The sequence below is a fragment of the Bos indicus genome, chromosome 2, assembly GCF_029378745.1.
Source record: "Bos indicus isolate NIAB-ARS_2022 breed Sahiwal x Tharparkar chromosome 2, NIAB-ARS_B.indTharparkar_mat_pri_1.0, whole genome shotgun sequence".
Classification (NCBI taxonomy): Eukaryota; Metazoa; Chordata; class Mammalia; order Artiodactyla; family Bovidae; genus Bos; species Bos indicus.
The window spans coordinates 7,770,975-7,794,328 of record NC_091761.1 but is presented as its reverse complement, the minus strand read 5'-3'; the positions used below and the strand labels follow the sequence as shown (position 1 = coordinate 7,794,328).

Sequence of the window (23,354 nt, the reverse complement as noted above, 5' to 3'; positions counted from 1 at the left end):
TCTTACGTAGTTTGTGTTTGGAAATGGACTCTGTTAGTAAAGGAATGTGATTTACAATAAGATAAAAATCATCCAATGTAGTTTAAAAAATGTATACTCAGTTGATAATAGCTTTTCTCTTTCAAGTACCTTTCAGAATACTTAATCCTATAAACAATCTTTAGTCTGTTGATTGCAAAATGTTTGTAGATCAGGGAAATATATATAAAGGTAATAATTCGTGAAATAATTAAAATAATAAAAAGTGTTGTTTATTCATGTCTATCTTAATTTTTTTGTTTATTTGTGTCAAAGGTCAGATGCTACAACTCAAAGTATATATAAGAGTGTTTACGTTTAAGAACCTAGACACTGGCTCCTTTTTAATTCTGTTGTCATGTAAAGATAGCCAGAAGATGGTGCTATGGTTCTACTGAAAAAAAAAAAGAAAAAGAACAATTTGCTTATTAACTGGGTTTTGAGTACACATATCTAATTTTAATTTACTGCTTATTTTTCTTAAACATATGTATTCTGTGTACTATCCACTATATTTCAGTATTTGATTTTATTTTCCCCACAAGGTAACATTTTATTTAAACCTGGTAATTTTTCAGATGTTTGCAACATTAATCTATTAGCTTCTGAATTTAAAGAAATATTCAAAATGTAAGGCTAATACAAGATGATAGAAAACTTCCATGATTCTCAATAATGTATTTTTTATGCTTCTATGATTATTTATGCCTAATTATTTCTCAAGAAAAATTTTAGAACTTTATTTTATTGGATACTATTTTTCTGTTGTTTTGTGGAGAATTCACAATTTATAACGTTTTGTTCAATATCATAATTTTTATGTGTTTACTTTCAAAAGTTCTATATATGACAAAACAGCATGTTTTCTAGTTCTCGATCACATTCAACAATTTCCATCTCTTAATCATGTTTTAGTCTATGATTTAAGAAAATGCCAAAATTTTCAAAAAGTAATAATTAAAAAAGCCTTTCAACTTCTTATTTTTAGTATCAAAGCTACTTTTAGGAATCTTGTTTTAATAGTGATTTATTTATTTTTAATACAACTACTACAGATGTCAGCAGGCTCATAAACAATGTCAGAGTTTCATAAACAGTCTGTTTGTGATATTTACATGTGGATGAATTTTGGTATGCAAGGCCAAAACTTCTTGGATTCTTTGGGAGATAACCAAGGAGCAGCATTCCTGGACCCCAGTTTTAGAGGACAGACCCCCTCACCTAAGCAGAGCTAGCTTAATATTACATGAAGGATTGTGGACTTGGGAATTAATAAAATGTTCTGTTAAATCTAGGCCCACCAATTTCTCCACTTGACTTCATGCTCCCTGTGTAGCCTACTGCAAATGGGTTTTGTTTTTATCACCAGTTATTTAATTAATGAAATGATTAGGGCTTATTTTAATTGCTAAAACATATACACATAACTGATTTCCCTGTGAGATTATCAAAACTTTTAATTAAATCAACAATTTATAAAAACCACAAAGAGGATTAGAATTAATTCATTAATTTTAATTGCTTAATAATGTGTATTACATTAATAATATAGTTAGATTTCACTTTTTTAAGTCCTTTGAGAAATGAATAGAAACTGTTAGGATGATACTGAAACTCAGCAGTGCTGTCTTTAAACTTTCTTTAGCTGCTCTATTGGCCAGTGGCATACATTTAACGTAGTACTTTATGCAGTACTTTATACAGTACTTCTATTGATACTTCATCATTTCATGATGATAAAAGCTTTATTTTGTTTGTTTGTTGTATCCAGATAGCCTCCAGAATTCTTAGGCTTTACTCCCTTTGAACATTTTTACTCGATTATTATATTCAAGTTTTACTAGTAGATCACTCTATCTAGATTACCAAAAAATATATTCACTGAAACAAAGATGAGGGAGAAAAAAAAACTTCAAAAAGGCTTTTTCAGCATTAGAATTCAAGTAGTAGGTAGGGCGAGAAAGGAATACAATATAAGCATGAATGTATCTTCAAAATATAAATTACAAGTATTTCAGAATGCAATTCAGAGATCTGCAAGTAGGAAAAGACTTAAAGGGATCATGCAAGCTATAGGATAAGGTTATCTTTAAAAAATACAAGCAGGAATGAGAATATTAAACTGTTTAAAATACAGATTAAACAAATATATCCTTCAGCTTAAATGTTTTTCAAGGTCTGTGAAACAGTTAAGCCTGATTTCTACAGACCTATTTTATGACCAAAGTAACTCTCCTGAGACTTATTTTCTCATCTTTGAAATGGGCCAATCAGACTGGATGATTTCTGAATCTTCTTTGAGCATAATCACTTTATCTTGATATGAAGCAAAGGAAAAGGCTTCATAAACCATAGATCAAATATTTTATGTTTATTTTTCTTTTTCTGTCTTGTTCTCTTGTTTCCCTCTCCTTCCCTCCTTGCTCCCCTCTTTATTTTCTCTACTTGTAGCCCCTACTTCTTCCCCTTGTTCAAATTTTCCCCTTCTTTCTTCCTTTCTTTTCTTTCTGACAGAAAAGACATAAGTTTAATGTTAGTGGTTGTTTTGTGATGGGCGTTTGGAAACTAAAAGAGGTCAGAGGAACGGTTGTGTCCCAATGTGAAAAAGGCTTCAAGAGCTATTGCTCATTGTCTGTTTCTGGAAAGGAGCAGCACCCAGGAAGCCAGTTCAGACTGCTTCCTCGGCCAGCAGTGGGGCTGGCTTTGTTCAGATGCATTCACATGGATGGAAAGCAGCTGATTTATGTTGTCAGCCTCCATATGTGAAAACCCCCAAATTGTTTTGATTATAGCAATACAGGAAGAAGGTTATGAAGGGAAAAGAAACAAATTAATCCACTTTCTTTGGGAGAGAGCTGGGATAATTTGTAAAGAGTTGCACTGAAGAAAAATGTTTCTTAAACACACACACACACAAAAACCCTGGCATGAATTAGTCACATTTATGTGCAGAATGTAAGCCTGCTTAATACGGAAGAAAAAAACTGCCTATATTTATAGGATAGTACAGAGAGTAAACTAAAAAATTATACCATCCAAAATGGAATAAAACAAATGGAACTCCTCCACCCACCCACCCTGCCCTGGATATCAAGGCAGACACTTCAAGGCATCCTTATATGCATTAATTATATTATTCTCCATGGCCGTACAAAGCCATGAAAGGAGAAAGAGGCCTTTAACCACTCTCTGTTCTGGGACTGAAGTATACCACATGTATTTATATCTGTCCTAAATTAGAAGGAAATACACAATGTAAATAAATATGACACACAAAAGATGACCAAACTCCATGTTGCCTTACAGATAATCTATTTTGAGTCAAGTTAGGATGATCCATATGCTAAATATATATGTGTGTGTGTGTGTGTGTGTGTGTGTGTGTGTGTGTGTGTGTTATACTAGGAAATAACTTTTTGAGCCCTGTAAGAGGGGTTAATAAATACAATTTTTTTCAATAATTTTTTTCTGTTTCTTGAAAAGAAAGGTGGAGGTAGGGGAGGGAAGAGAGAAGGAAGGTCGGGAGAGTAGCACTGCCAGATAAAACCAGTACATTTAAATATCTCTAGAATGAGCCTAGTTCTGAGTATTTTAGCTGGGATAATCATTTCAGTTTGAATATGGTAATCTGTCTCTTTTCATTCATTGATTTCATTAAGTAGGACAGTATACCAAACAATGTAAGTATCTGGAAATGCAAAGATCTAGTGCTCTGGACTGCAAGTTTCCTAAAATCATTAAAAACAAAAGATCCACAGGAAAAGATATCTCTGCTTATTTTCAGACAAAGAGTTTTTATTTTCTGTTTGATATGAATATGATTTTTGAAATATCATGAAAGAAGTATATTAAGTTTTTTTAAAGTTATTGAGAATCAGCCTGATTTTAATGATAGTAATGGTAGATCACTGTGATTTCTAAATATTTGGAGGCTGTGTGGGGTTTATAAAAATATAATGGGCAATAGGCAATAATTTATTTAATGAAATTTCAGCATTGAATGTAAACTCTAAATATATGTTTGTGTTCATTTTCCATAGACTAAATTACAATTTTCTGAATAAATTTTCATTTGTAGTTTGCAAGACATATTAAGAAATCTGAAGGCCAGAAAATTCCCAAAGTTGAGTTGCAAATCTCAATTTATGGAGTAAAAATTCTAGAACCCAAAACAAAGGTAAGGCTTATTTTTGAACATCAGAAGCATTCTTTTTTTTTTTTTTTAATCTTTCCATTTTCTTTCTTTTTTTTTCTTGCACTTTTTTTTTTTTAACTTTACAATATTTTATTGGTTTTGCCATACATCAACATGAATCCACCACGGGTGTACATGTGTTCCCCATCCTGCACCCCGCTCCCACCTCCCTCCCCATACCATCCCTCTAGGTCATCCCAGTACACCAGCCCCAAGCATTCTGTATCCTGCATCGAACCTGGATTGGCAATCCGTTTCTTATATGATATTATACATGTTTCAATGCCATTCTCCCAAATCATCCCACCCTCTCCCTCTCCCACAGAGTCCATAAGACTGTTCTATACATCTGTGTCTCTTTTGCTGTCTCGCATACAGGGTTATCATTACCATCTTTCTAAATTCCATATATATGCGTTAGTATACTGTATTGGTGTTTTTCTTTCTGGCTTACTTCACTCTGTATAATAGGCTCCAGTTTCATCCACCTCATTAGAACTGATTCAAATGTATTCTTTTTAATGGCTGAGTAATAACTCCAGTATGTATATGTACCACAGCTTTCTTATCCATTCGTCTGCTGATGGACTTTTAGGTTGCTCCCATGTTCTAGCTATTATAAAAAGTGCTGCGATGAACATTGGGGTACACGTGTCTCTTTCAATTCTGGTTTCTTTGGTATGTAGGCCCAGCAGTGGGATTCCTGGGTCATAAGACAGTTCTATTTCCAGTTTTTTAAGGAATCTCCACACTGTTCTCCATTGTGGCTGTACTAGTTTGCATTCCCACCAACAGTGTAAGAGGGTTCCCTTTTCTCCACACCCTCTGCAGCATTTATTGCTTGTAGACTTTTAGATCACAGCCATTCTGACTGGTGTGAAATGGTACTTCATTGTGGTTTTGATTTGCATTTCTCTGATAATGAGTGATGTTGAGCATCTTTTCATGGTTTGTTAGCCATCTGTATGTCTTCTTTGGAGAAACGTCTGTTTAGTTCTTTGGCCCATTTTTTAATTGGGTCATTTATTTTTTGGGAATTGAGCTGCAGGAGTTGCTTGTATATTTTTGAGTTTAATTCTTTGTCAGTTGCTTCATTTGCTATTATTTTCTCCCATTCTGAAGGTTGTCCTTTCACCATGGTTAGAGTTTCCTTTTTTGTGCAGAAGCTTTTAATTTTAATTAAGTCCCATTTGTTTACTTTTGCTTTTATTTCCAATATTCTGGGAGGTGGGTCATACAGAATCCTGCTGTGATTTATGTCGGAGAGTGTTTGCCTATGTTCTCCTCCTGCAGTTTTATAGTTTCTGGTCTTATGTTTAGATCTTTAATCCATTTTTAGTTTATTTTGGTGTATGGTGTTAGAAAGTGTTCTAGTTTCATTCTTTTACAAGTGGTTGACCAGTTTTCCCAGCACCACTTGTTAAAGAGATTGTCTTTTCTTCATTGTATATTCTTGTCTCCTTTGTTAAAGATAAGGTGTCCATTTATGTGTGGATTTATCTCTAGGCTTTCTATTTTGTTCCATGGATCTATATTTCTGTCTTTGTGCCAGTACCATACTGTCTTGATGACTGTGGCTTTGTAGTAGAGCCTGAAGTCAGGTAGGTTGATTTCTCCAGTTCCATTCTTCTTTCTCAAGATTGCTTTGGCTATTTGAGGTTTTTTTGTAATTCCATACAAATTGTGAAATTATTTGTCCTATCTCTGTGAAAAATACCATTGGTATTCAATGCAATACTGATTGCATTGAATCTATAGATTCCTTTGGGTAGTATACTCATTTTCACTATATTGATTCTTCCAATCAATGAACATGGTATATTTCTCCATCTATTAGTGTTCTCTTTGATTTCTTTCACCAGTGTTGTATAGTTTTCTATATATAGGTCTTTAGCTTCTTTAGGTAGATATATTCCTAAGTATTTTATTCTTTTCGTTGCAATGGTGAATGGGACTGTTTCCTTAATTTCTCTTTCTATTTTCTCATTATTAGTGTATAGGAATGCAAGGGATTTCTGTGTGTTGATTTTATATCCTGCAACTTTACTATATTCATTGATTAGCTCTAGTAATTTTCTGATGGAGTCTTAAGGGTTTTCTATGTAGAGGATCATGTCATCTGCAAACAGTGAGAGTTTTTTCTTTTCTAATTTGGATTCCTTTTATTTCTTTTTCTGCTCTGATTGCTGTGGCCAAAACTTCCAAAACTATGTTGAATAGTAGTGGTGAAAGTAGGCACCCTTATCTTGTTCCTGACTTTAGGGAAAATGCTTTCAGTTTTTCACCATTGAGGATAATGTTTGCTGTGGGTTTGCCATATGTAACTTTTATTATGTTGAGGTATGTTCCTTCTATTCCTGCTTTCTGGAGAGTTTTTATCATAAATGGATATTGAATTTTGTCAAAGGCTTTCTCTGCATCTATTGAGATAATCATATGGGTTTTATTTTTCAATTTGTTAATGTGGTGTATTACATTGATTGATTTGTGGATATTGAAGAATCCTTGCATCCCTGGGATAAAACCCACTTGGTCACGATATATGACCTTTTTAATGTGTTGTTGGATTCTGTTTGCTAGAATTTTATTAAGGATTTTTGCATCTATGTTCATCAGTGATATTGGCCTATAGTTTTCTTTTTTTGTGGCATCTTTGTCAGGTTTTGGTATTAGGGTGATGGTGGCCTCAAAGAATGAGTTTGGAAGTTTACCCTCCTCTGCAATTTTCTGGAAGAGTTTGAGTAGGATAGGTGTTAGCTCTTCTCTAAATTTTTGCTAAAATTCAGCTGTGAAGCCGTCTGGACCTGGGTTTTTGTTTGCTGGAAGATTTCTGATTACAGTTTCAATTTCCGTGCTTGTGATGGGTCTGTTAAGATTTTCTATTTCTTCCTGGTCCAGTTTTGGAAAGTTGTACTTTTCTAAGAATTTATCCATTTCTTCCAAGTTCTCCATTTTATTGGCATATAATTGCTGATAGTAGTCTCTTATGATCCTTTGTATTTCTGTGTTGTCTGTTGTGATCTCTCCATTTTCATTTCTAATTTTATTGAGTTGATTTTTCTCCCTTTGTTTCTTGATGAATCTGGCTAAAGGTTTGTCAATTTTATTTATCCTTTCAAAGAACCAGCTTTTGGCTTTGTTGATTTTTGCTATGGTCTCTTTTATTTCTTTTGCATTTATTTCTGCCCTAATTTTTAAGATTTCTTCCCTTCTACTAACCCTGGGGTTCCTCATTTCTTCCTTTTCTAGTTGCGTTAGGTGTAGATTTAGGTTATTTATTTGACTTTTTTCTTGTTTCTTGAGGTAAGCCTTTATTGCTATGAACCTTCCCCTTAGCACTGCTTTTACAGTGTCCCACAGGTTTTGGGTTGTTGTTTTTTCATTTTCATTCGTTTCTATGCATATTTTGATTTCTTTTTTGATTTCATCTATGATTTGTTGGTTATTCAGCAGTATGTTGTTTAGCCTCCATATATTGTAATTTTTAATAGTTTTTCTCCTGTAATTGAGATCTAATCTTACTGCACTGTGGTCAGAAAAGATGCTTGGAATGATTTCAATTTTTTTGAGTTTACCAAGGCTAGATTTATGGCCCAGGATGTGATCTATCCTGGAGAAGGTTCCGTGTACATTTGAGAAAAAGGTGAAATTCATTGTTTTGGGGTTAAATGTCCTATAGATTTCAATTAGGTCTAACTGGTCTATTATATCATTTAAAGTTTGTGTTTCCTTATTAATTTTCTGTTTAGTTGATCTGTCCATAGGTGTGAGTGGAGTATTAGAGTCCCCCACTATTATTGTGTTACTGTTAATTTCCCCTTTCATACTTGTTAGCATTTGTCTTACATATTGCAGTGCTCCTATGTTGGATGCATATATATTTATAATTGTTGTATCTTCTTCTTGGATTGTTCGTTTGATCATTATGTAGTGTCCTTCTTTGTCTCTTTACACAGCCTTTGTTTTAAAGTCTATTTTATCTGATATCGGAGAAGGCAATGGCACCCCACTCCAGTACTATTTATCTGATATGAGTGTTACTACTCCTGCTTTCTTTTGGTCTCTATTTGTGTGGAATCATTAATTGCAATCACACTCCTACTTTAATGAATATTTAAAATATGTTACCCAGTGGCTCAGCGGTAAAGCATCCACCTGCAGTGCAGAAGGTGCAGATGTGGGTTCAATCTCTGGGTCAGAAAGGTTGCCTGGAGTAGAAAATGGTAACCTATTCCAGTATTCATGCCCATAAAATCCTATGAAGAGGGTAGCAAGTGGGCCGAAGTCCATGGAGTCACACAGAGTTGGACACATCTGAGCACACACACACTCACCCATTGAAACTATCTAGTTCTCAGTTAATGACAATGTAAAACTCTATAGGATTTATAGGGGGGAAAGCAAAGTTTGAATTTGCTTTCTGAGTGGTTTGTTCTTCAGCCTGTGTCTGGGACATAACAATCTATATTGAGTGTATGCAAAGGTATTTCATCTTGTATTTAGGAATTTTTCTTCATATGCTTTGAAAGAGATGCATTTAAGTTTGGTTCACGGAGTATGAAAGAAGACAAAAGCTGTATGATGTTCATTAAAGTGCCCTGATCGACCCTTATTACCTGTAGACATAATCAGTGCATTAGTTTACTATGGCTTTCATAATAAAATACCACAGAACCTTGCGGCTCCAACAAGAGAAATTTATTTCTCACAGTTCTGGAGGCTGGAAGTTCATGAGTAAACTGACAGCAGCAAGCTTGGTTTCCTTTGAGGCGTCTCTCCTTGGCCAGCAAATGGCAGCCCTCTTGGTGTCTCTTCACATGGTTGTCTGCACATACACTCCTGGCGTCTCTTTGTGTGTCTAATTTCTTCCTCTGATAAGGTCACTTCCTCTTATAAGCTGGCTTAAAACTTAACATTCAAAAGACTAAGATTGTGGCATCTAGTCCCATCATTAATGGCAAATAGATGGAGAAAAAGTGGAAACGGTGACAGATTTTATATTCTTGGGCTCCAAAATCACTGCAGAGGGTGACTGAAGTCACCAGATTAAAAGACACTTGCTCCTTGGAAAAACATCTAGACAGCATATTAAAAAGCCGAGGCATCACTTGGCTGATTAAAGGCTACATAGTCAAAGCTATGGTTTTTCCAGTAGTCATGTAAAGATGAGAGTTGGACCATAAAGAAAGCTGACTACCAAAGAATTAATGCTTTCGAACTGTGGTGCTACAGAAGATTCTTCAGAATCCCTTGGACAGCAAGATGAAACCAGTTAATCCTAAAGGAAATCAACATTGAATATTCATTGAAAGGATTGATGCTGAAGCTGAAACTCCAATACTTTGGCCACCTGATGCTAATAGCTGACTTACTGGAAAAGACCCTGATGCTGGAAAAGATTGAGGGCAAGACGAGAGGGGGGTAATAGAGGTTGAGATGGTTAGATAGCATCATTGATGCAATGGACATGAGTTTGAGATACTGGGAAATACTGAAGGACAGGGAACCCTAGTGTGCTATAGTTCCTGGGGCCACAAAGAATGGGACACAACTTATGGAATGAATAACAACAACAAACATAAGGACACAAGTCAGATTGGATGAGGAACCATTCTAATGACCATGTTTTGACTTAATCAGCTCTTTCAAGCCTTATTTCCAATTAAGTTGGAAACACAATATAGTTGTGTTTTGAGGTATGGGAAGTAAGCCTTCAACATATAAATTTGGGTAGGAGGACAAAAGTCAGCACGTAACACATGGTAACACTATATATGTGAAGTGCTTGTATATCTCCCCTACAGATTTAATGGGAAAAAAAATAAAAATATAATCTTTTCCAGATTACAAAGTAGGAAAAACCACTAGACCATTTAGGTATGACCTAAATCAAATCCCTTACAATGAAACAATGGAGGTGACAAGTAGATTCAAGCAATTAGATCCAATAGCAGAATGCCTGAAGAACTATGGACAGAGGTTCATGTACAGGAGGCAGTGATCAAGACCATCCCCAAGAAAAAAAAAGGCAAAATGGTTGTCTGTTCAGTTCAGTTCAGTCACTCAGTCATGTCCAACTCTTTGCAACCCCATGGACTGTAGCATTCCAGGACTCCCTGTCCATCACCAACTCCTGGAGTTTACTCAAACTCATGTGCATTGAGACAGTGATGCCATCCAACCATCTCATCCACTGTTGTCCCCTTCTCCTCCCTCTTTCAATCTTCCCCAGCATCAGGGACTTTTCCAGTGAGTCAGATCTTTGCATCAGGTGGCCAAAGTATTGGAGTTTCAACTTCAACATCAGTCCTTCCAATGAATATGCAGGACTGCTTTCCCTTAGGACAGACTAGATGTATCTCCTTGCAGTCCAAGGGGCTCCCAAGTCTTAGGACGCCTTAAAAATAGCTGATAAAGGAAGACAAGCTCAAGGCAAAGGAGAAAAGGAAAGATGTACCCATTTGAATGCAGAGTTTCAAAGAATAGCAAGGAGAGATATGAAAGCCTTCCTCGGTGATCAGTGTAAAGAAATAGAAGAAAGCAGTAGAATGGGAAAGACTCTCTTCAAGAGAATGAGAGATAGCAAGGGAACATTTCATGTGAAGATGGGCTCAAACAAAGGACAGAAATGGTATGGATCTAACAGAAGCAGAAGATATAAAAAGAGGTGGCAAGAATACACAGAAGAACTACACAAAACAGATCTTCATGACCCAGATAACCACAATGGTATGATTACTCACCTAGAGCCAGATGTCCTGGAGTGTGAAGTCAAGTGGGCTTTAGGAGGCATCACTACAAACAAAGCTAGTGGAGGTGATGGATTTCCAGTTGAGCTATTTCAAATCCTAAAAGATGATACTGTGAAAGTGTTGCATTCAATATGCCAGCAAGTTTGGAAAACTCAGCAATAGCCACAGGACTGGAAAAGGTCAGTTTTCATTCCAATCCCAAAGAAAGGCAATCCCAAAGAGTGTTCAAACTACCACACAATTGCACTCATCTCACACGCTAGCAGAGTAATGCTCAAAATTCCCCAAGCCAGGCTTCAACAGTACATGAATTCTGAAATTCCAGATGTCCAAGCTGGATATATGAAAGGTACAGGAATCAGAAATCAAACTGCCAACATCCATTGGATCATCAAAAAAGCAAGAGATTTCCAGAAAAACATCTATTTCTGCTTTATTGACTATGCAAAAGCCTTTGACTGTGTGGATAACAACAAACTATGGAATATTCTTAAAGAGATGGGAATACCAGACCACCTGACCTGCCTGCTTAGAAATTTGCATACAGATCAAGAAGCAAGAGTTAGAACTGGACATGGAACATCAGACTGGTTCCAAATTGGGAAGGGAGTACATAAAGGCTGTATATTGTCACCCTGCTTATTTAACTTACATGCAGAGACCGTCACTGAGCAATGCTGGGCTGGATGAAGCACAAGCTGAACTCAAGATTGCCAGGAGAAATATCAATAACCTCAGATATGCAGATGGCACCAGTGTTATGGCAGAAAGTGAAGAACTAAAGAGCCTCTTGATGAAAGTGAAAGAGGAGAGTGAAAAAGTTGGTTTAAAGCTCAACATTCAGAAAACAAAGATCATGGCATCTGGTCCCATCACTTCATGGCAAATAGATGGGGAAACAGTGGAAACAGTGGCTGACTTTATTTTGGGGGGCTCCAAATCACTGCAGATGGTGACTGCAGCCATGAAATTAAAAAATGCTTGCTTCTTGAAAGAAAAGCTATGACCAACCTAGACAGCATCTTAAAAAGCAGAGACATTACTTTGTCAACAAAAGTCCATCTAGTCAAAGCTATTGTTATTTCCAGTAGACATGTATTGATGTGAGAGCTGAACTATAAAGAAAGCTGAGCACCAAAGAGTTGATGCTTTTGAACTGTGGTATTGGAGAAGACTCTTGAGAGTCCCTTAAGCAGCAAGGAGATCCAACCAGTCCATTCTAAAGGATATCAGTCCTGAATATTCATCAAAAGGACTGATACTGAAGCTGAAACTCCAATACTTTGACCACCTGATGCAAAGAACTGACTCACTGGAAAAGACCCTGCTGCTGGGAAAGATTGAAGGCGGAAGGAGAAGGGCATGACATAGGATGGATGGCATCACCAAATTGATGGACATGAGTTAGAATAAGCTCTGGGATTTGGTGATGGACAGGGAAGCCTGGTGTGCTGCAGTCCATGGGGTCACAGAGAGTTGGACATGACTGAGCAACTGAACTGAGCTGACTCCACATTCACATTAATATGTAGTTGTGAATGTAATTTTCACCTAAAATTCCTGTGTTGAAGCCCAACTCACAATATGGCCATAATTGGAGATAGAACCTTTAAGATAATTAGAGTTAAATGAGTTCAAATTAGACCTTAATTCAATAAGACTGGTGTCCTTACAATAAGAGAAGGGGACATCAGGTATGTGTGAACACAGAGGAAAGCTATGTGAGAACATAGCAAGAAGACAGCCATCTGTAAGCCAAGAGGCAAGGCTTCAGCAGAAACCAAACCTGCCAATTCCTTGATCATGGGCTTTAAGCCTCCAGAACTGTGAGAAAATAAATTTCTATTGTTGAAGCCATTCAATCTGTGATATTTTGTTATGGAAGCCCTAGAAAATAAACATAGCTCTTTATTCATAATGCCTCAGAATTACTGTTTAGTATTTTGATAAGATCATGAAATTCAGTTTCAAAAAACTGATTAACATTCAACCCCAATCATTTTACAAATATATATTACCAATGCTTTATTTTAATACGGTAGCATGTTTACTGACCAGGCTTCCCTCGTGGCTCAAATGGTAAAGAATCTGCCTACAATGCAAGAGACCTAGGTTCAGTCCCTGAGTTGGGAAGATCCCCTGGAGGAAGGCTTGGCAAGCGACTCCGGTATTTTTGCCTGGAGAATCCCCATGGACAGAGGAGCCTGGCAGGTTGTAATCCATGAGGTCGCAAACAGTCGGACATGACTGAGCAACTAAGCAAGCTTAATGACCTGTTAATTCAATTTGAAAGCCCTAGGAAATCTACCTGTAAACAGATTATGGAAATATTTTCATAGATCTGCAGAGTTTACTAATCCATTATTTGCCACTGATATCTTCAATCAATGTGTGTAACAACCCTTGACAATGTCTTGCTATTCAAAGAGTGGTCTGTATTAATACTGTTAAAACAAACAAAAAAAAAAATATGTCAGTGAGGAAGAGACAGGCCAGTGAGGCAAAGTATAGGAGAAGGATAGTCTCAGGAAAGACGCCTTCAGCAGAAGCCTTAATAAGTTGAACATTTGTACCTCCTTGCTGTTGAAATGGCTGAATCAGGCTATCTAGCAGTGTCTAAACATTACAGTCATACAGCATAGAGCCTCATTTTAATTTTCATGCTTGCAGACAACTCTCTGATGACTTACCTTTGGTTTTGTATGCAAGGAAAGAATGCAGCGTTGTAGACATTTACTTTTGTAGCTCATTTTGTGTACTCATTTTCAGCCGATGATCAGTAATGTGAATCAGAGTTATAGATCAAATCTCAGCAAGCAGACATGTCAATCTCTGAACTTGGAAGGATCACGTGACAGATGCTATAGTTACAATCCTTTGTAGCTCAGTTGGTAAAGAATCTGCCTGCAATGCAGGAAACCCAGGTTTGATTACTGGATGGAGAAGATCCCCTGGAGAAAGAAATGGCAACCCACTCCAGCATCCTTGCCTGGAGAATCCCATGGACAGAGGAGCCTACCAGGCTACAGTCCATTGAGTTATAAGAGCTGTACAAGACTTAGCAACTAAACCACCATACTTATATATACACACACACAGTATATATATACTGCATAGACATATATATGTAGTATTAATCTTCAGTTCTGTTCAGTTCAGTTCAGTCGCTCAGTCGTGTCCGACTCTTTGCAACCCCATGAATTACAGCACGCCAGGTCTCCCTGTCCATCATCAACTCCTGGAGTTCATTCAAACTCATATCCATCGAGCCGGTGATGCCATCCAGCCATCTCATCCTCTGTCGTCCCCTTCTCCTCCTGTCCCCAATCCCTCCCAGCATCAGGGTCTTTTCCAATGAGTCAACTCTTTGCATGAGTATTGGAGCTTCAGCTTCAGCATCATTCCTTCCAATGAACACCCAGGACTGATATCCTTTAGGATGGACTGGTTGGATCTCCTTGCAGTCCAAGGGACTCTCAAGAGTCTTCTCCAACACCACAGTTCAAAAGCATCAATTCTTCAGCGCTCAGCTTTCTTCACAGCCCAAGTCTCACATCCATACATGACCACTGGAAAAACGATAGGCTTGACTAGAAGGACCTTTGTTGGCAAAGTAATATCTCTGCTTTTCAATATACTAAGTTGGTCATAACTTTCCTTCCAAGGAGTAAGCATCTTTTAATTTCATGGCTGCAGTCAACATCTGTAGTGACTTTGGAGCCCCCAAAATAAAGTCTGACACTGTTTCCACTGTTTCGCCATCTATTTCCCATGAAGTGATGGGACCAGATGCCATGATCTTTGTTTTCTGAATGTTGAGTTGTAAGCCAACTTTTTCACTCTCCTCTTTCACTTTCATCAAGAGGCTTTTTAGTTCCTCTTCACTTTCTGCCATAAGGATGGTGTCATCTGTATATCTGAGGTTATTGATGTATCTTCCGGCAATCTTGATTCCAGCTTGTGTGTCTTCCAGCCCAGCATTTCTCATGATGTACTCTGCATAGAAGTTAAATAAACAGGGTGACAATATACAGCCTCGATGTACTCCTTTTCCTATTTGGAACCAGTCTGTTGTTCCATGTCCAGTTCTAACTGTTGTTTCCTGACCTGCATATAGGTTTCTCAAGAGGCAGGTCAGGTGTTCTGGTATTCCCATCTCTTTCAGAATTGTCCACAGTTTATTGTGATCCACACAGTCAAAGGCTTTGGCATAGTCAATAAAGCAGAAATAGATGTTTTTCTGGAACCCTCTTGCCTTTTTGATGATCCAGTGGATGTTGGCAATTTGATCTTTGGTTCCTCTGCCTTTTCTAAAACCAGCTTGAACATCAGGAAGTTCATGGTTCACATACTTCTGAAGCCTGGCTTGGAGAATTTTGAGCATTACTTTATTAGCGTGTGAGATGAGTGCAATTGTGTGGTAGTTTGAGCATTCTTTGGCATTGCCTTTCTTTGGGATTGGAATGAAAACTGACCTTTTCCTGTCCTGTGGCCACTGCTGAGTTTTCCAAATTTGCTGGCATATTGAGTGCAGCACTTTCACAGCATCATCTTTCAGGATTTGGAATAGCTCAACTGGAATTCCATCACCTCCACTAGCTTTGTTTGTAGTGATGCTTTCTAAGGCCCACTTGACTTAACATTCCAGGATGTCTGGCTCTAGGTGAGTGATCACACCATCATGATTATCTGGGTCATGAAGATCTTTTTTATACAGTTTTTCTGTGTATTCTTGCCACCTCTTCTTAATATCTTCTGCTTCTGTTAGGTCCATACCATTTCTGTCCTTTATCGAGCCCATCTTTGCATGAAATGTTCCTTTGGTATCTCTAACTTTCTTGAAGAGATCTCTAGTCTTTCCCATCCTATTGTTTTCCTCTATTTCTTTGCATTGATCACTGAGGAAGCCTTTCTTATCTCTCCTTGCTATTCTTTGGAACTCTGCATTCAGATGCTTATATCTTTCATTTTTTCCTTTGCTTTTCGCTTCTCTTCCTTTCACAGCTATTTGTAAGGCCTCCCCAGACAGCCATTTTGCTTTTTTGCATTTCTTTTCCATGGGGATGGTCCTGATCCCTGTCTTCTGTACAATGTCACAAACCTCTGTCCATAGTTCATCAGGCACTCTGTCTATCAGATCTAGTCCCTTAAATCTATTTCTCACTTCCACTGTATAATCATAGGGCATTTGATTTAGGTCATATCTGAATGATCTAGTGGTTTTCCCCACTTTCTTCAATTTAAGTCTGAATATTGACTTAGTAATTAGGAAGCTGAATGTGTAAATCTTCTTCATTCATTGCTCCAATGGAAATCATTGCAGAAGTTGCAAGGGTGATTTTCCTTAGATAGAAGAGGTTCAAGAGTATTTGAGTTTACTGTGAAGACATGTACTGTATAATATGTTTCATATGAAATTGTATACAGATGATGTTATGTTTTAAGCTGTAATATTAGTAGCAATAAAATAAAATGAAAAGATTCTTGTTCAAAGGGTTCTGCCAATTTTTTAACCTTTTGGAAATATATTAATCTGTCTAGACCTCAGTAATCTCCTAAGTAAAATTGCACAGTTGAAGTAATGGTATCCGAAGATCCCTTGTAGCTCAGGAAACCCATGAACCTCTGATCCTCTTTCCCCTTGTGTTTTTCTAAGTGCTATTGAAATGATTTAGCTAAATCCTGAGTCAGAAGGTTTATCTCATTACATTTTTATTTAAGCTGAGGTGTATGTAGTTATAAAACCAGAGTACGACAGATGATGTTTCATAAGTTGTATTATTTGCTCAGCTGGTATTCCAGAAAAAGAAATCTCTTCAACTATGTTTATTTTCATCTGTGTTCACAGGAAGTTCAACACAATTGCCAGCTTCACAGAATATCATTTTGTGCAGATGATAAAACTGACAAGAGGATATTCACTTTCATATGCAAAGATTCCGAGTCAAATAAACATTTGTGCTATGTATTTGACAGCGAAAAGTGTGTAAGTATGCCAGATGTTTTAGGGTGGTTTGCTCTACTTTGTAAGCCAGGAATTGTCTTGTTTCCAGCATTAGTAAAGTATTTAGAAATGAATAAGGTCTGCAAATACTTAACTTCACAAATAGATTCTTCCTGTCATGAGAATATGCTTCAGGATTTCATCCCTAAATAAATTTCACGTTAATGGACACAAGCTTGTATGCAATTTTCTTTCCTTAGAATGTCATCCTATGTCATATGTTTACCTGTCTTACAATCACTTGACTTGAAATTTTAAACTCAAATACAATTTAGTAATGTGCATATAATGCAAAGGAGTAATGGTAAAGCAAAGTATTTTTTCAGGAATGTCATGGATCTGATGAAAATAAATATTTTATTTTATTTTATTTTGAAAATAAATATTTTTAAATATTTTTATTTTTAAGTATTTTTTAAATATTTTTATTTTTATTTTAAATATTTTTAAACTGTAGGAAATGAAATTTGTATGGCTCTTCAAAAAAAAATCTGATTCTTTAAAACTCTGATTTTTGATTTTCATTATTCAGAAAACTTTTTTTTTTTAAACTTTACAATATTGTATTAGTTTTGCCAAATATTGAAATGAATCCGCCACAGGTATACCTGTGTTCCCCATCCTGAACCCTCCTCCCTCCCTCTGGGTAGTCCCAGTGCACCAGCCCCAAGCATCCAGTATCGTGCATCGAACCTGGACTGGCGACTCGTTTCATACATGAAAAACTTCTTATAATTAAATGTGATAGAATTGTGTTTATGTGTGTGTGTGTGAGTGATTGAGCTTGGGAATATAATCTAAAGTTCTTAGCAAGTAAGAACAATTAGGATATTCCAAAGTTAAGCTCTCTGACAATTCTTTAATCATCTGGAATTCTTAATGAAAACCCATATCTTGACTATATGCATAAGCTAATACCAATGATAACCTAGTCTGAGATCCTGTTATAAAATGTAATATGTGAATTCCAAGCACACATTGTAGCCATTGATAGCTTTAAATGAGAAAGAACGTTTAATCTCAACAGCAGGATTGCCTTAGACAGGAAGAAATTTAGTTTATTTATTGTTCATTTTATCATACTGTCAAAATAGAAGGGAATAATATTGTTATCACTATAATATATGTCTTTAATTTCAGTATGTGGACTTCTTAAAAACAAATACTTTTTTATCTGTCCATGTAACTCCTGCATCAGGTGGAAAATAGATACTCAATGAATTTTTTTCCTTTAAAAAGGTTATGTGGATAAATTGACAAAAGGTAGAGCAAGTTATTATCTCTATCTTTTAAACTATAGTTCTTCAAATACGCAAACTACTGTGCTAACCTATTTGGCATCATAATATGTTTTGAAAATTTGATGAATATTATGAAATATCTTGTCAGAATACTATCCTTATTTGTTTAAGACAGTGTTATGTGAACTATATGGCATTTTGTATGAAATTAAAAAGTTCTATTTGAAATGTATCCTATTGAATGAATGCCATATATTTAACGCTCCAGGTGCCTCTTAACCCTGATGACTTGCAGGTATTTTCTATGTGACTGAGAAGATTAAAGTTGATACTTGTTGAATATCTTCTACATGTAAGATATTATAACCTTTTACCACTTATGACAAACAGTAAATTAAATTGTCCTTCTTTCTTGCCTTACATATAGAAATAAACTTCCTTAGGATTTTTTGAAATATTCATAACCCAAGTCCTTTATAAATACTAGTCTTTCTATAATTTTATGTCACGTTTTACCTTTCTTTGATGTCCAAACTTGTTACATAATTATTAAAACAAACACTTGCAAGAATTCCCCATTGTTTTCAAAGTACAAACTATATTTCTATCTAATCGTACTTTTTTTAATCGGTTTCCAAAATTTCACTACCTAGACCCGTTATTCCTCTCTTGATATAGCATATTAGCTTTCTTTTTTCTTGAAGGTTGAAAATATTTTCTTGAAGCCTATACCAGTGGCTCACAAACATTAGTGTGCATGATTTCTAAATTATGATTGACAGCAGAAGCAAAAAATGCTTTCTGATATGATTCTAAATGAATATATAGAAAATATGTAGGGCAAGTATCTGTTGGATTATCGAAAAAGTGAGACATTTCCAGAAAAACATCTACTTCTGTTTTATTGACTATGCCAAAGCCTTTTACTGTGTGGATCACAACAAACTGGGGAAAATTCTACAAGAGATAGAAATACCAGACCACCTCACCTACCTCCTGAGAAATCTGTATGTAGGTCAAGAAGCAACAGTTAGAACTAGACATGGAAAAACAGACTGGTTCCAAATCGGGAAAGGAGTACGTCAAGGCTGTATATTGTCACCCTGCTTATTTAACTTATATGCAGAGTACATCATGAGAAACGCTGGACTAGAAGAAGCACAAGCTGGAATCAAGATTGCTGGGAGAAATATCAATAACCTCAGATATGCAGATGACACCACCCTTATGGCAGAAAGTGAAGAGGAACTAAAAAGCCTCTTGATGAAAGTGAAAGAGGAGAGTGAAAAAGTTGGCTTAAAACTCAATATTCAGAAAACTAAGATCATGGCATCTGGGCCCATCACTTCATGGCAAATAGAGGGGAAATAATGGAAACAGTGACAGGCTATTTTGGGGGGGCTCCAAAATCACTGTAGATGGTGACTGTAGCCATGAAATTAAAAGGTGCTTGCTCTTTGGAAGAAAAGTTATGACCAACTTAGACAGCATATTAAAAAGCAGAGACATTACTTTGCCAACAAAGATCTGTCTAGTCAAAGCTTTGGTTTTTCCAGTGGTCATGTATGGATGTGAGAGTTGGACTATAAAGAAAGCTGAGCACCGAAGTCTTGATGCTTTTGAACTGTGGTGTTGGAGAAGACTCTTGAGAGTCCCTTGGACTACAAGGAGATCCAACTAGTCCATTCTAAAGGAGATCAGTCCTGAATATTCATTGGTAGGACTGATGCTGAAGCTGAAACTCCAATACTTTGGCCACCTGTTGTGAAGAACTGACTTATGCGGAAAGACCCTGATGCTGGGAAAGATTAAAGGCGAGAAGACAAGAGGAGGACAGAGGATGAGATGGTTGGATGGTATCGCTGACTCAATGGGCATGAGTTTGAGTAAACTCCAGGAGTTGGTGATAGGCAGGGAAGCCTGGCGTGCTGCAGTCATGGGGTTGCAAAGTATCAGACACGACTGAGTGAGCTGAACTGAACTGAACTGAAGGCAAGTATATTACGAACAGAGAAAGTTAAAGGCATATAAATGGAGGTAAGGTTTCTACATCTTTCAAACTGGAAAAATGACAGGATTAGTAGACTGAGGTAAGTTGTATAAATGTAATATGAATCTCGGAGCAACCACTAAAAAACGTATAAAATGGGATACATTTAAAAATACATTGGCCCAAGTGAATGTGTTAATATCAGATGAAATGCACTTCAAAGTAAAGAAAATTACACAAAGAAGGCAATATTTAATAATAAAAGGCTCATACTACCAAGAAAACAGCAAGCCTAAATTTGCATTGCCAAATCACAGAGCAGCAAAATTACTGAAATAAAAACTGACAGAAATGAAAAGAAATATAGGGTCAATAGGCAAATACACAGTTATATTGACTATTTTGCCACCACTTTTCTTAAAATTAATGGAACAACTAGACAGGAAATCATCAAGAATATAGGATCACTCAACAGCATCATCAACTAATGGAATCAAACAACCAAGGGGAACTTCATTCAACAACAGCAGGTTGCACATTATTTTCAAGTGCCAAAGGCACATGTACCAAAATAGACTGTATCCGGGGCTGTAAGACAAATCCCAGAAGTGTAAAAGAGTAGAAATTATTAAGCAAGTGCTTTTCAACAATAAAGAAATCAACCTAAAAGTGAAGAACAGAAAGATTATATGAAAGGCTTCAAAAACTTGGAAGTTTTGTTTATCCATATGTCAAAAACGGCATCAAGTTTGTAAGCACTCTGTAGGTCAAAGAGGAATCTTCAAAGAAAAAAATCTTAAATGTGTGAACTATATAGAAATGAAATAGAACATATCAGTGTTTATATGATACAGTTAAAGCAATTCTGGGAAAGAAATTTATAACAAGTTAATATATTTAAAAGCAGAACATTTCAAATCAGTAATCTAAGCTGCCAGCTCAAGTACTTAGAAAACAGATTATCAAATTAAAGGAAGCAGAAGGATGAAAATAAGAAAGAGAAGAGAAGAAATTAATGAAATGGAAAACAAAAACAATTGAGAAAATCAATGACACAAAGAGCCGTTTCATTAAAAGATAATAAGAGTAACAAAATTTCAGTTAAGATTAGTAAAGCAAAAAAAAAAAAAAAGAAACAAATTACCAATATCAGACATTAAACAGGGATTTCACTGAAAAACATCCAGATATCAAAAAATATTAAGAGGATGCTAGATATTCAAGCTGGTTTTAGAAAAGGCAGAGGAACCAGAGACCAAATTGCCAACATCCGCTGGATCATCAAAAAAGCAAGAGAGTTTCAGAAAAACATCTATTTCTGCTTTATTGACTATGCTAAAGCCTTTGACTGTGTGGATCACAATAAACTGTGGAAAATTCTGAAAGAGATGGAAGTACCAGACCACCTGACCTTTCTCTTGAGAAATTAGTATGCAGGTCAGGAAGCAACAGGTAGAACTGGACATGAAACAACAGACTGGTTCCAAATAGGAAAAGGAGTATGTCAAGGCTGTATATTGTCACCCTGCTTATTTAACTTATATGCAGAGTACATCATGAGAAACGCTGGACTGGAAGAAGCACAACCTGGAATCAAGATTGCCGGGAGAAATACCAATAACCTCAGATATGTAGATGACACCACCCTTAAGGCAGAAACTAAAGAAGAGGAACTAAAGAGGAACTGAAGAGGAACTAAAAAGCCTCTTGATGAAGGTGAAAGAGGAGAGTGAAAAAGTTGGCTTAAAACTCAACATTCAGAAAATGAAGATCATGGCATCTGGTCCCATCACTTCATGGGAAATAGATGGGGAAACAGTGGAAACAGTGTCAGACTTTATTTTGGGGGGCTCCAAAATCACTGCAGATGATGACTGCAGCCATGAAATTAAAAGATGCTTACTCCAAAAGTTATGACCAACCTAGATAGCACATTGAAAAGCAGAGACATTACTTTGCCAACAAAGGTCCGTCTACTCAAGGCTATGGTTTTTGCAGTGGTCCGATATGGATGTGAGAGTTGGACTGTGAAGAAAGCTGACAGCCGAAGACTTGATGCTTTTGAACTGTAGTGTTGGAAAAGACTCTTGAGAGTCCCTTGGACTGCAAGGAGATCCAACCAGTCCATTCTGAAGGAGATCAGCCCTGGGATTTCTTTGGAAGGAATGATGCTAAAGCTGAAACTCCAATACTTTGGCCACCTCATGCGAAGAGTTGACTCATTGGAAAAGACTCTGATGCTGGGAGGGATTGGGGGCAGGAGGAGAAGGGGACGACAGAGGATGAGATGGCTGGATGGCATCACTGACTCGATGGATGTGAGTCTGAGTGAACTCTGGGAGTTGGTGATGGACAGGGAAGCCTGGGGTGCTGTGATTCATGGGGTCACAAAGAGTCGGACACGACTGAGCGACTGAACTGAACTGAACTGAACTAATAATCAACTGTGTACACATAAATTTGACAACATAGAATTAATTTCTCAAAAACAAAAATGGCTGACTACCTATTATTGGATAATTTGAATAGCCTTGTAACCATAAAGGCAATTGAATTTATAATTTCAAACTTACTAAAGTAGAAATCCCTACTCCTAGATAGTTTTACTGAAAGAATCCATAAATGCTTAAAGAGGAGTTAACATTGTTCTGCACAAGCTATTCCAAATAACAGAAGTGAGAGAACTCCTAAAATTCACTTTTATGAAAGTTTTATTTTTCAGACACCAAAGCAGGTAATGATAGTGCATAAAAAGGAAACTACAGACCAATATCCCTCAGGAAATTGGATGCAAATATTTTTAACAGAATATTAAATATAACAGCAATATATAAAAGAATTATACACCAAGACCAAGTAGAGCTTGTTCCTGGGATGTAAGTCTTATTCAGCATCAAAAATCCAATAATATAATCAATCGTATTAACAGGTTAATGAAGTATATGATCCTATCAACCAACATTTTAAAAAATATTTGAAAATAATCAACACCCATTCATGGTTAAAAATCTCAGAAAAATAGGAATAGAAGGAAACTTCTTTTTCTTGTAGGATTTGGGTGTTTGTTTTTGCTATCTGATTCGTACGTATATAACCAAAATGTTTTTGTTCTAAACAGACAATGTAAAACCATTAAGAGTATGTCATTACTGTC

General features: G+C 36.5%; 1 protein-coding gene across 7 annotated transcripts in view; it reads left to right on the top strand.

The window, feature by feature from the left end:
* GULP1 (GULP PTB domain containing engulfment adaptor 1) overlaps nt 1-23,354 on the top strand; it is a 329,999-nt gene that overhangs the window by 263,724 nt on the left and 42,921 nt on the right. For all 7 annotated transcript variants that reach the window (XM_070802458.1, XM_070802452.1, XM_070802455.1 and 4 more), the window contains 2 exons: nt 4,097-4,195; nt 16,814-16,951. In XM_070802458.1, the coding sequence (XP_070658559.1) occupies nt 4,097-4,195; nt 16,814-16,951 (237 nt within the window). The remainder of the gene's footprint in view (nt 1-4,096; nt 4,196-16,813; nt 16,952-23,354) is intronic.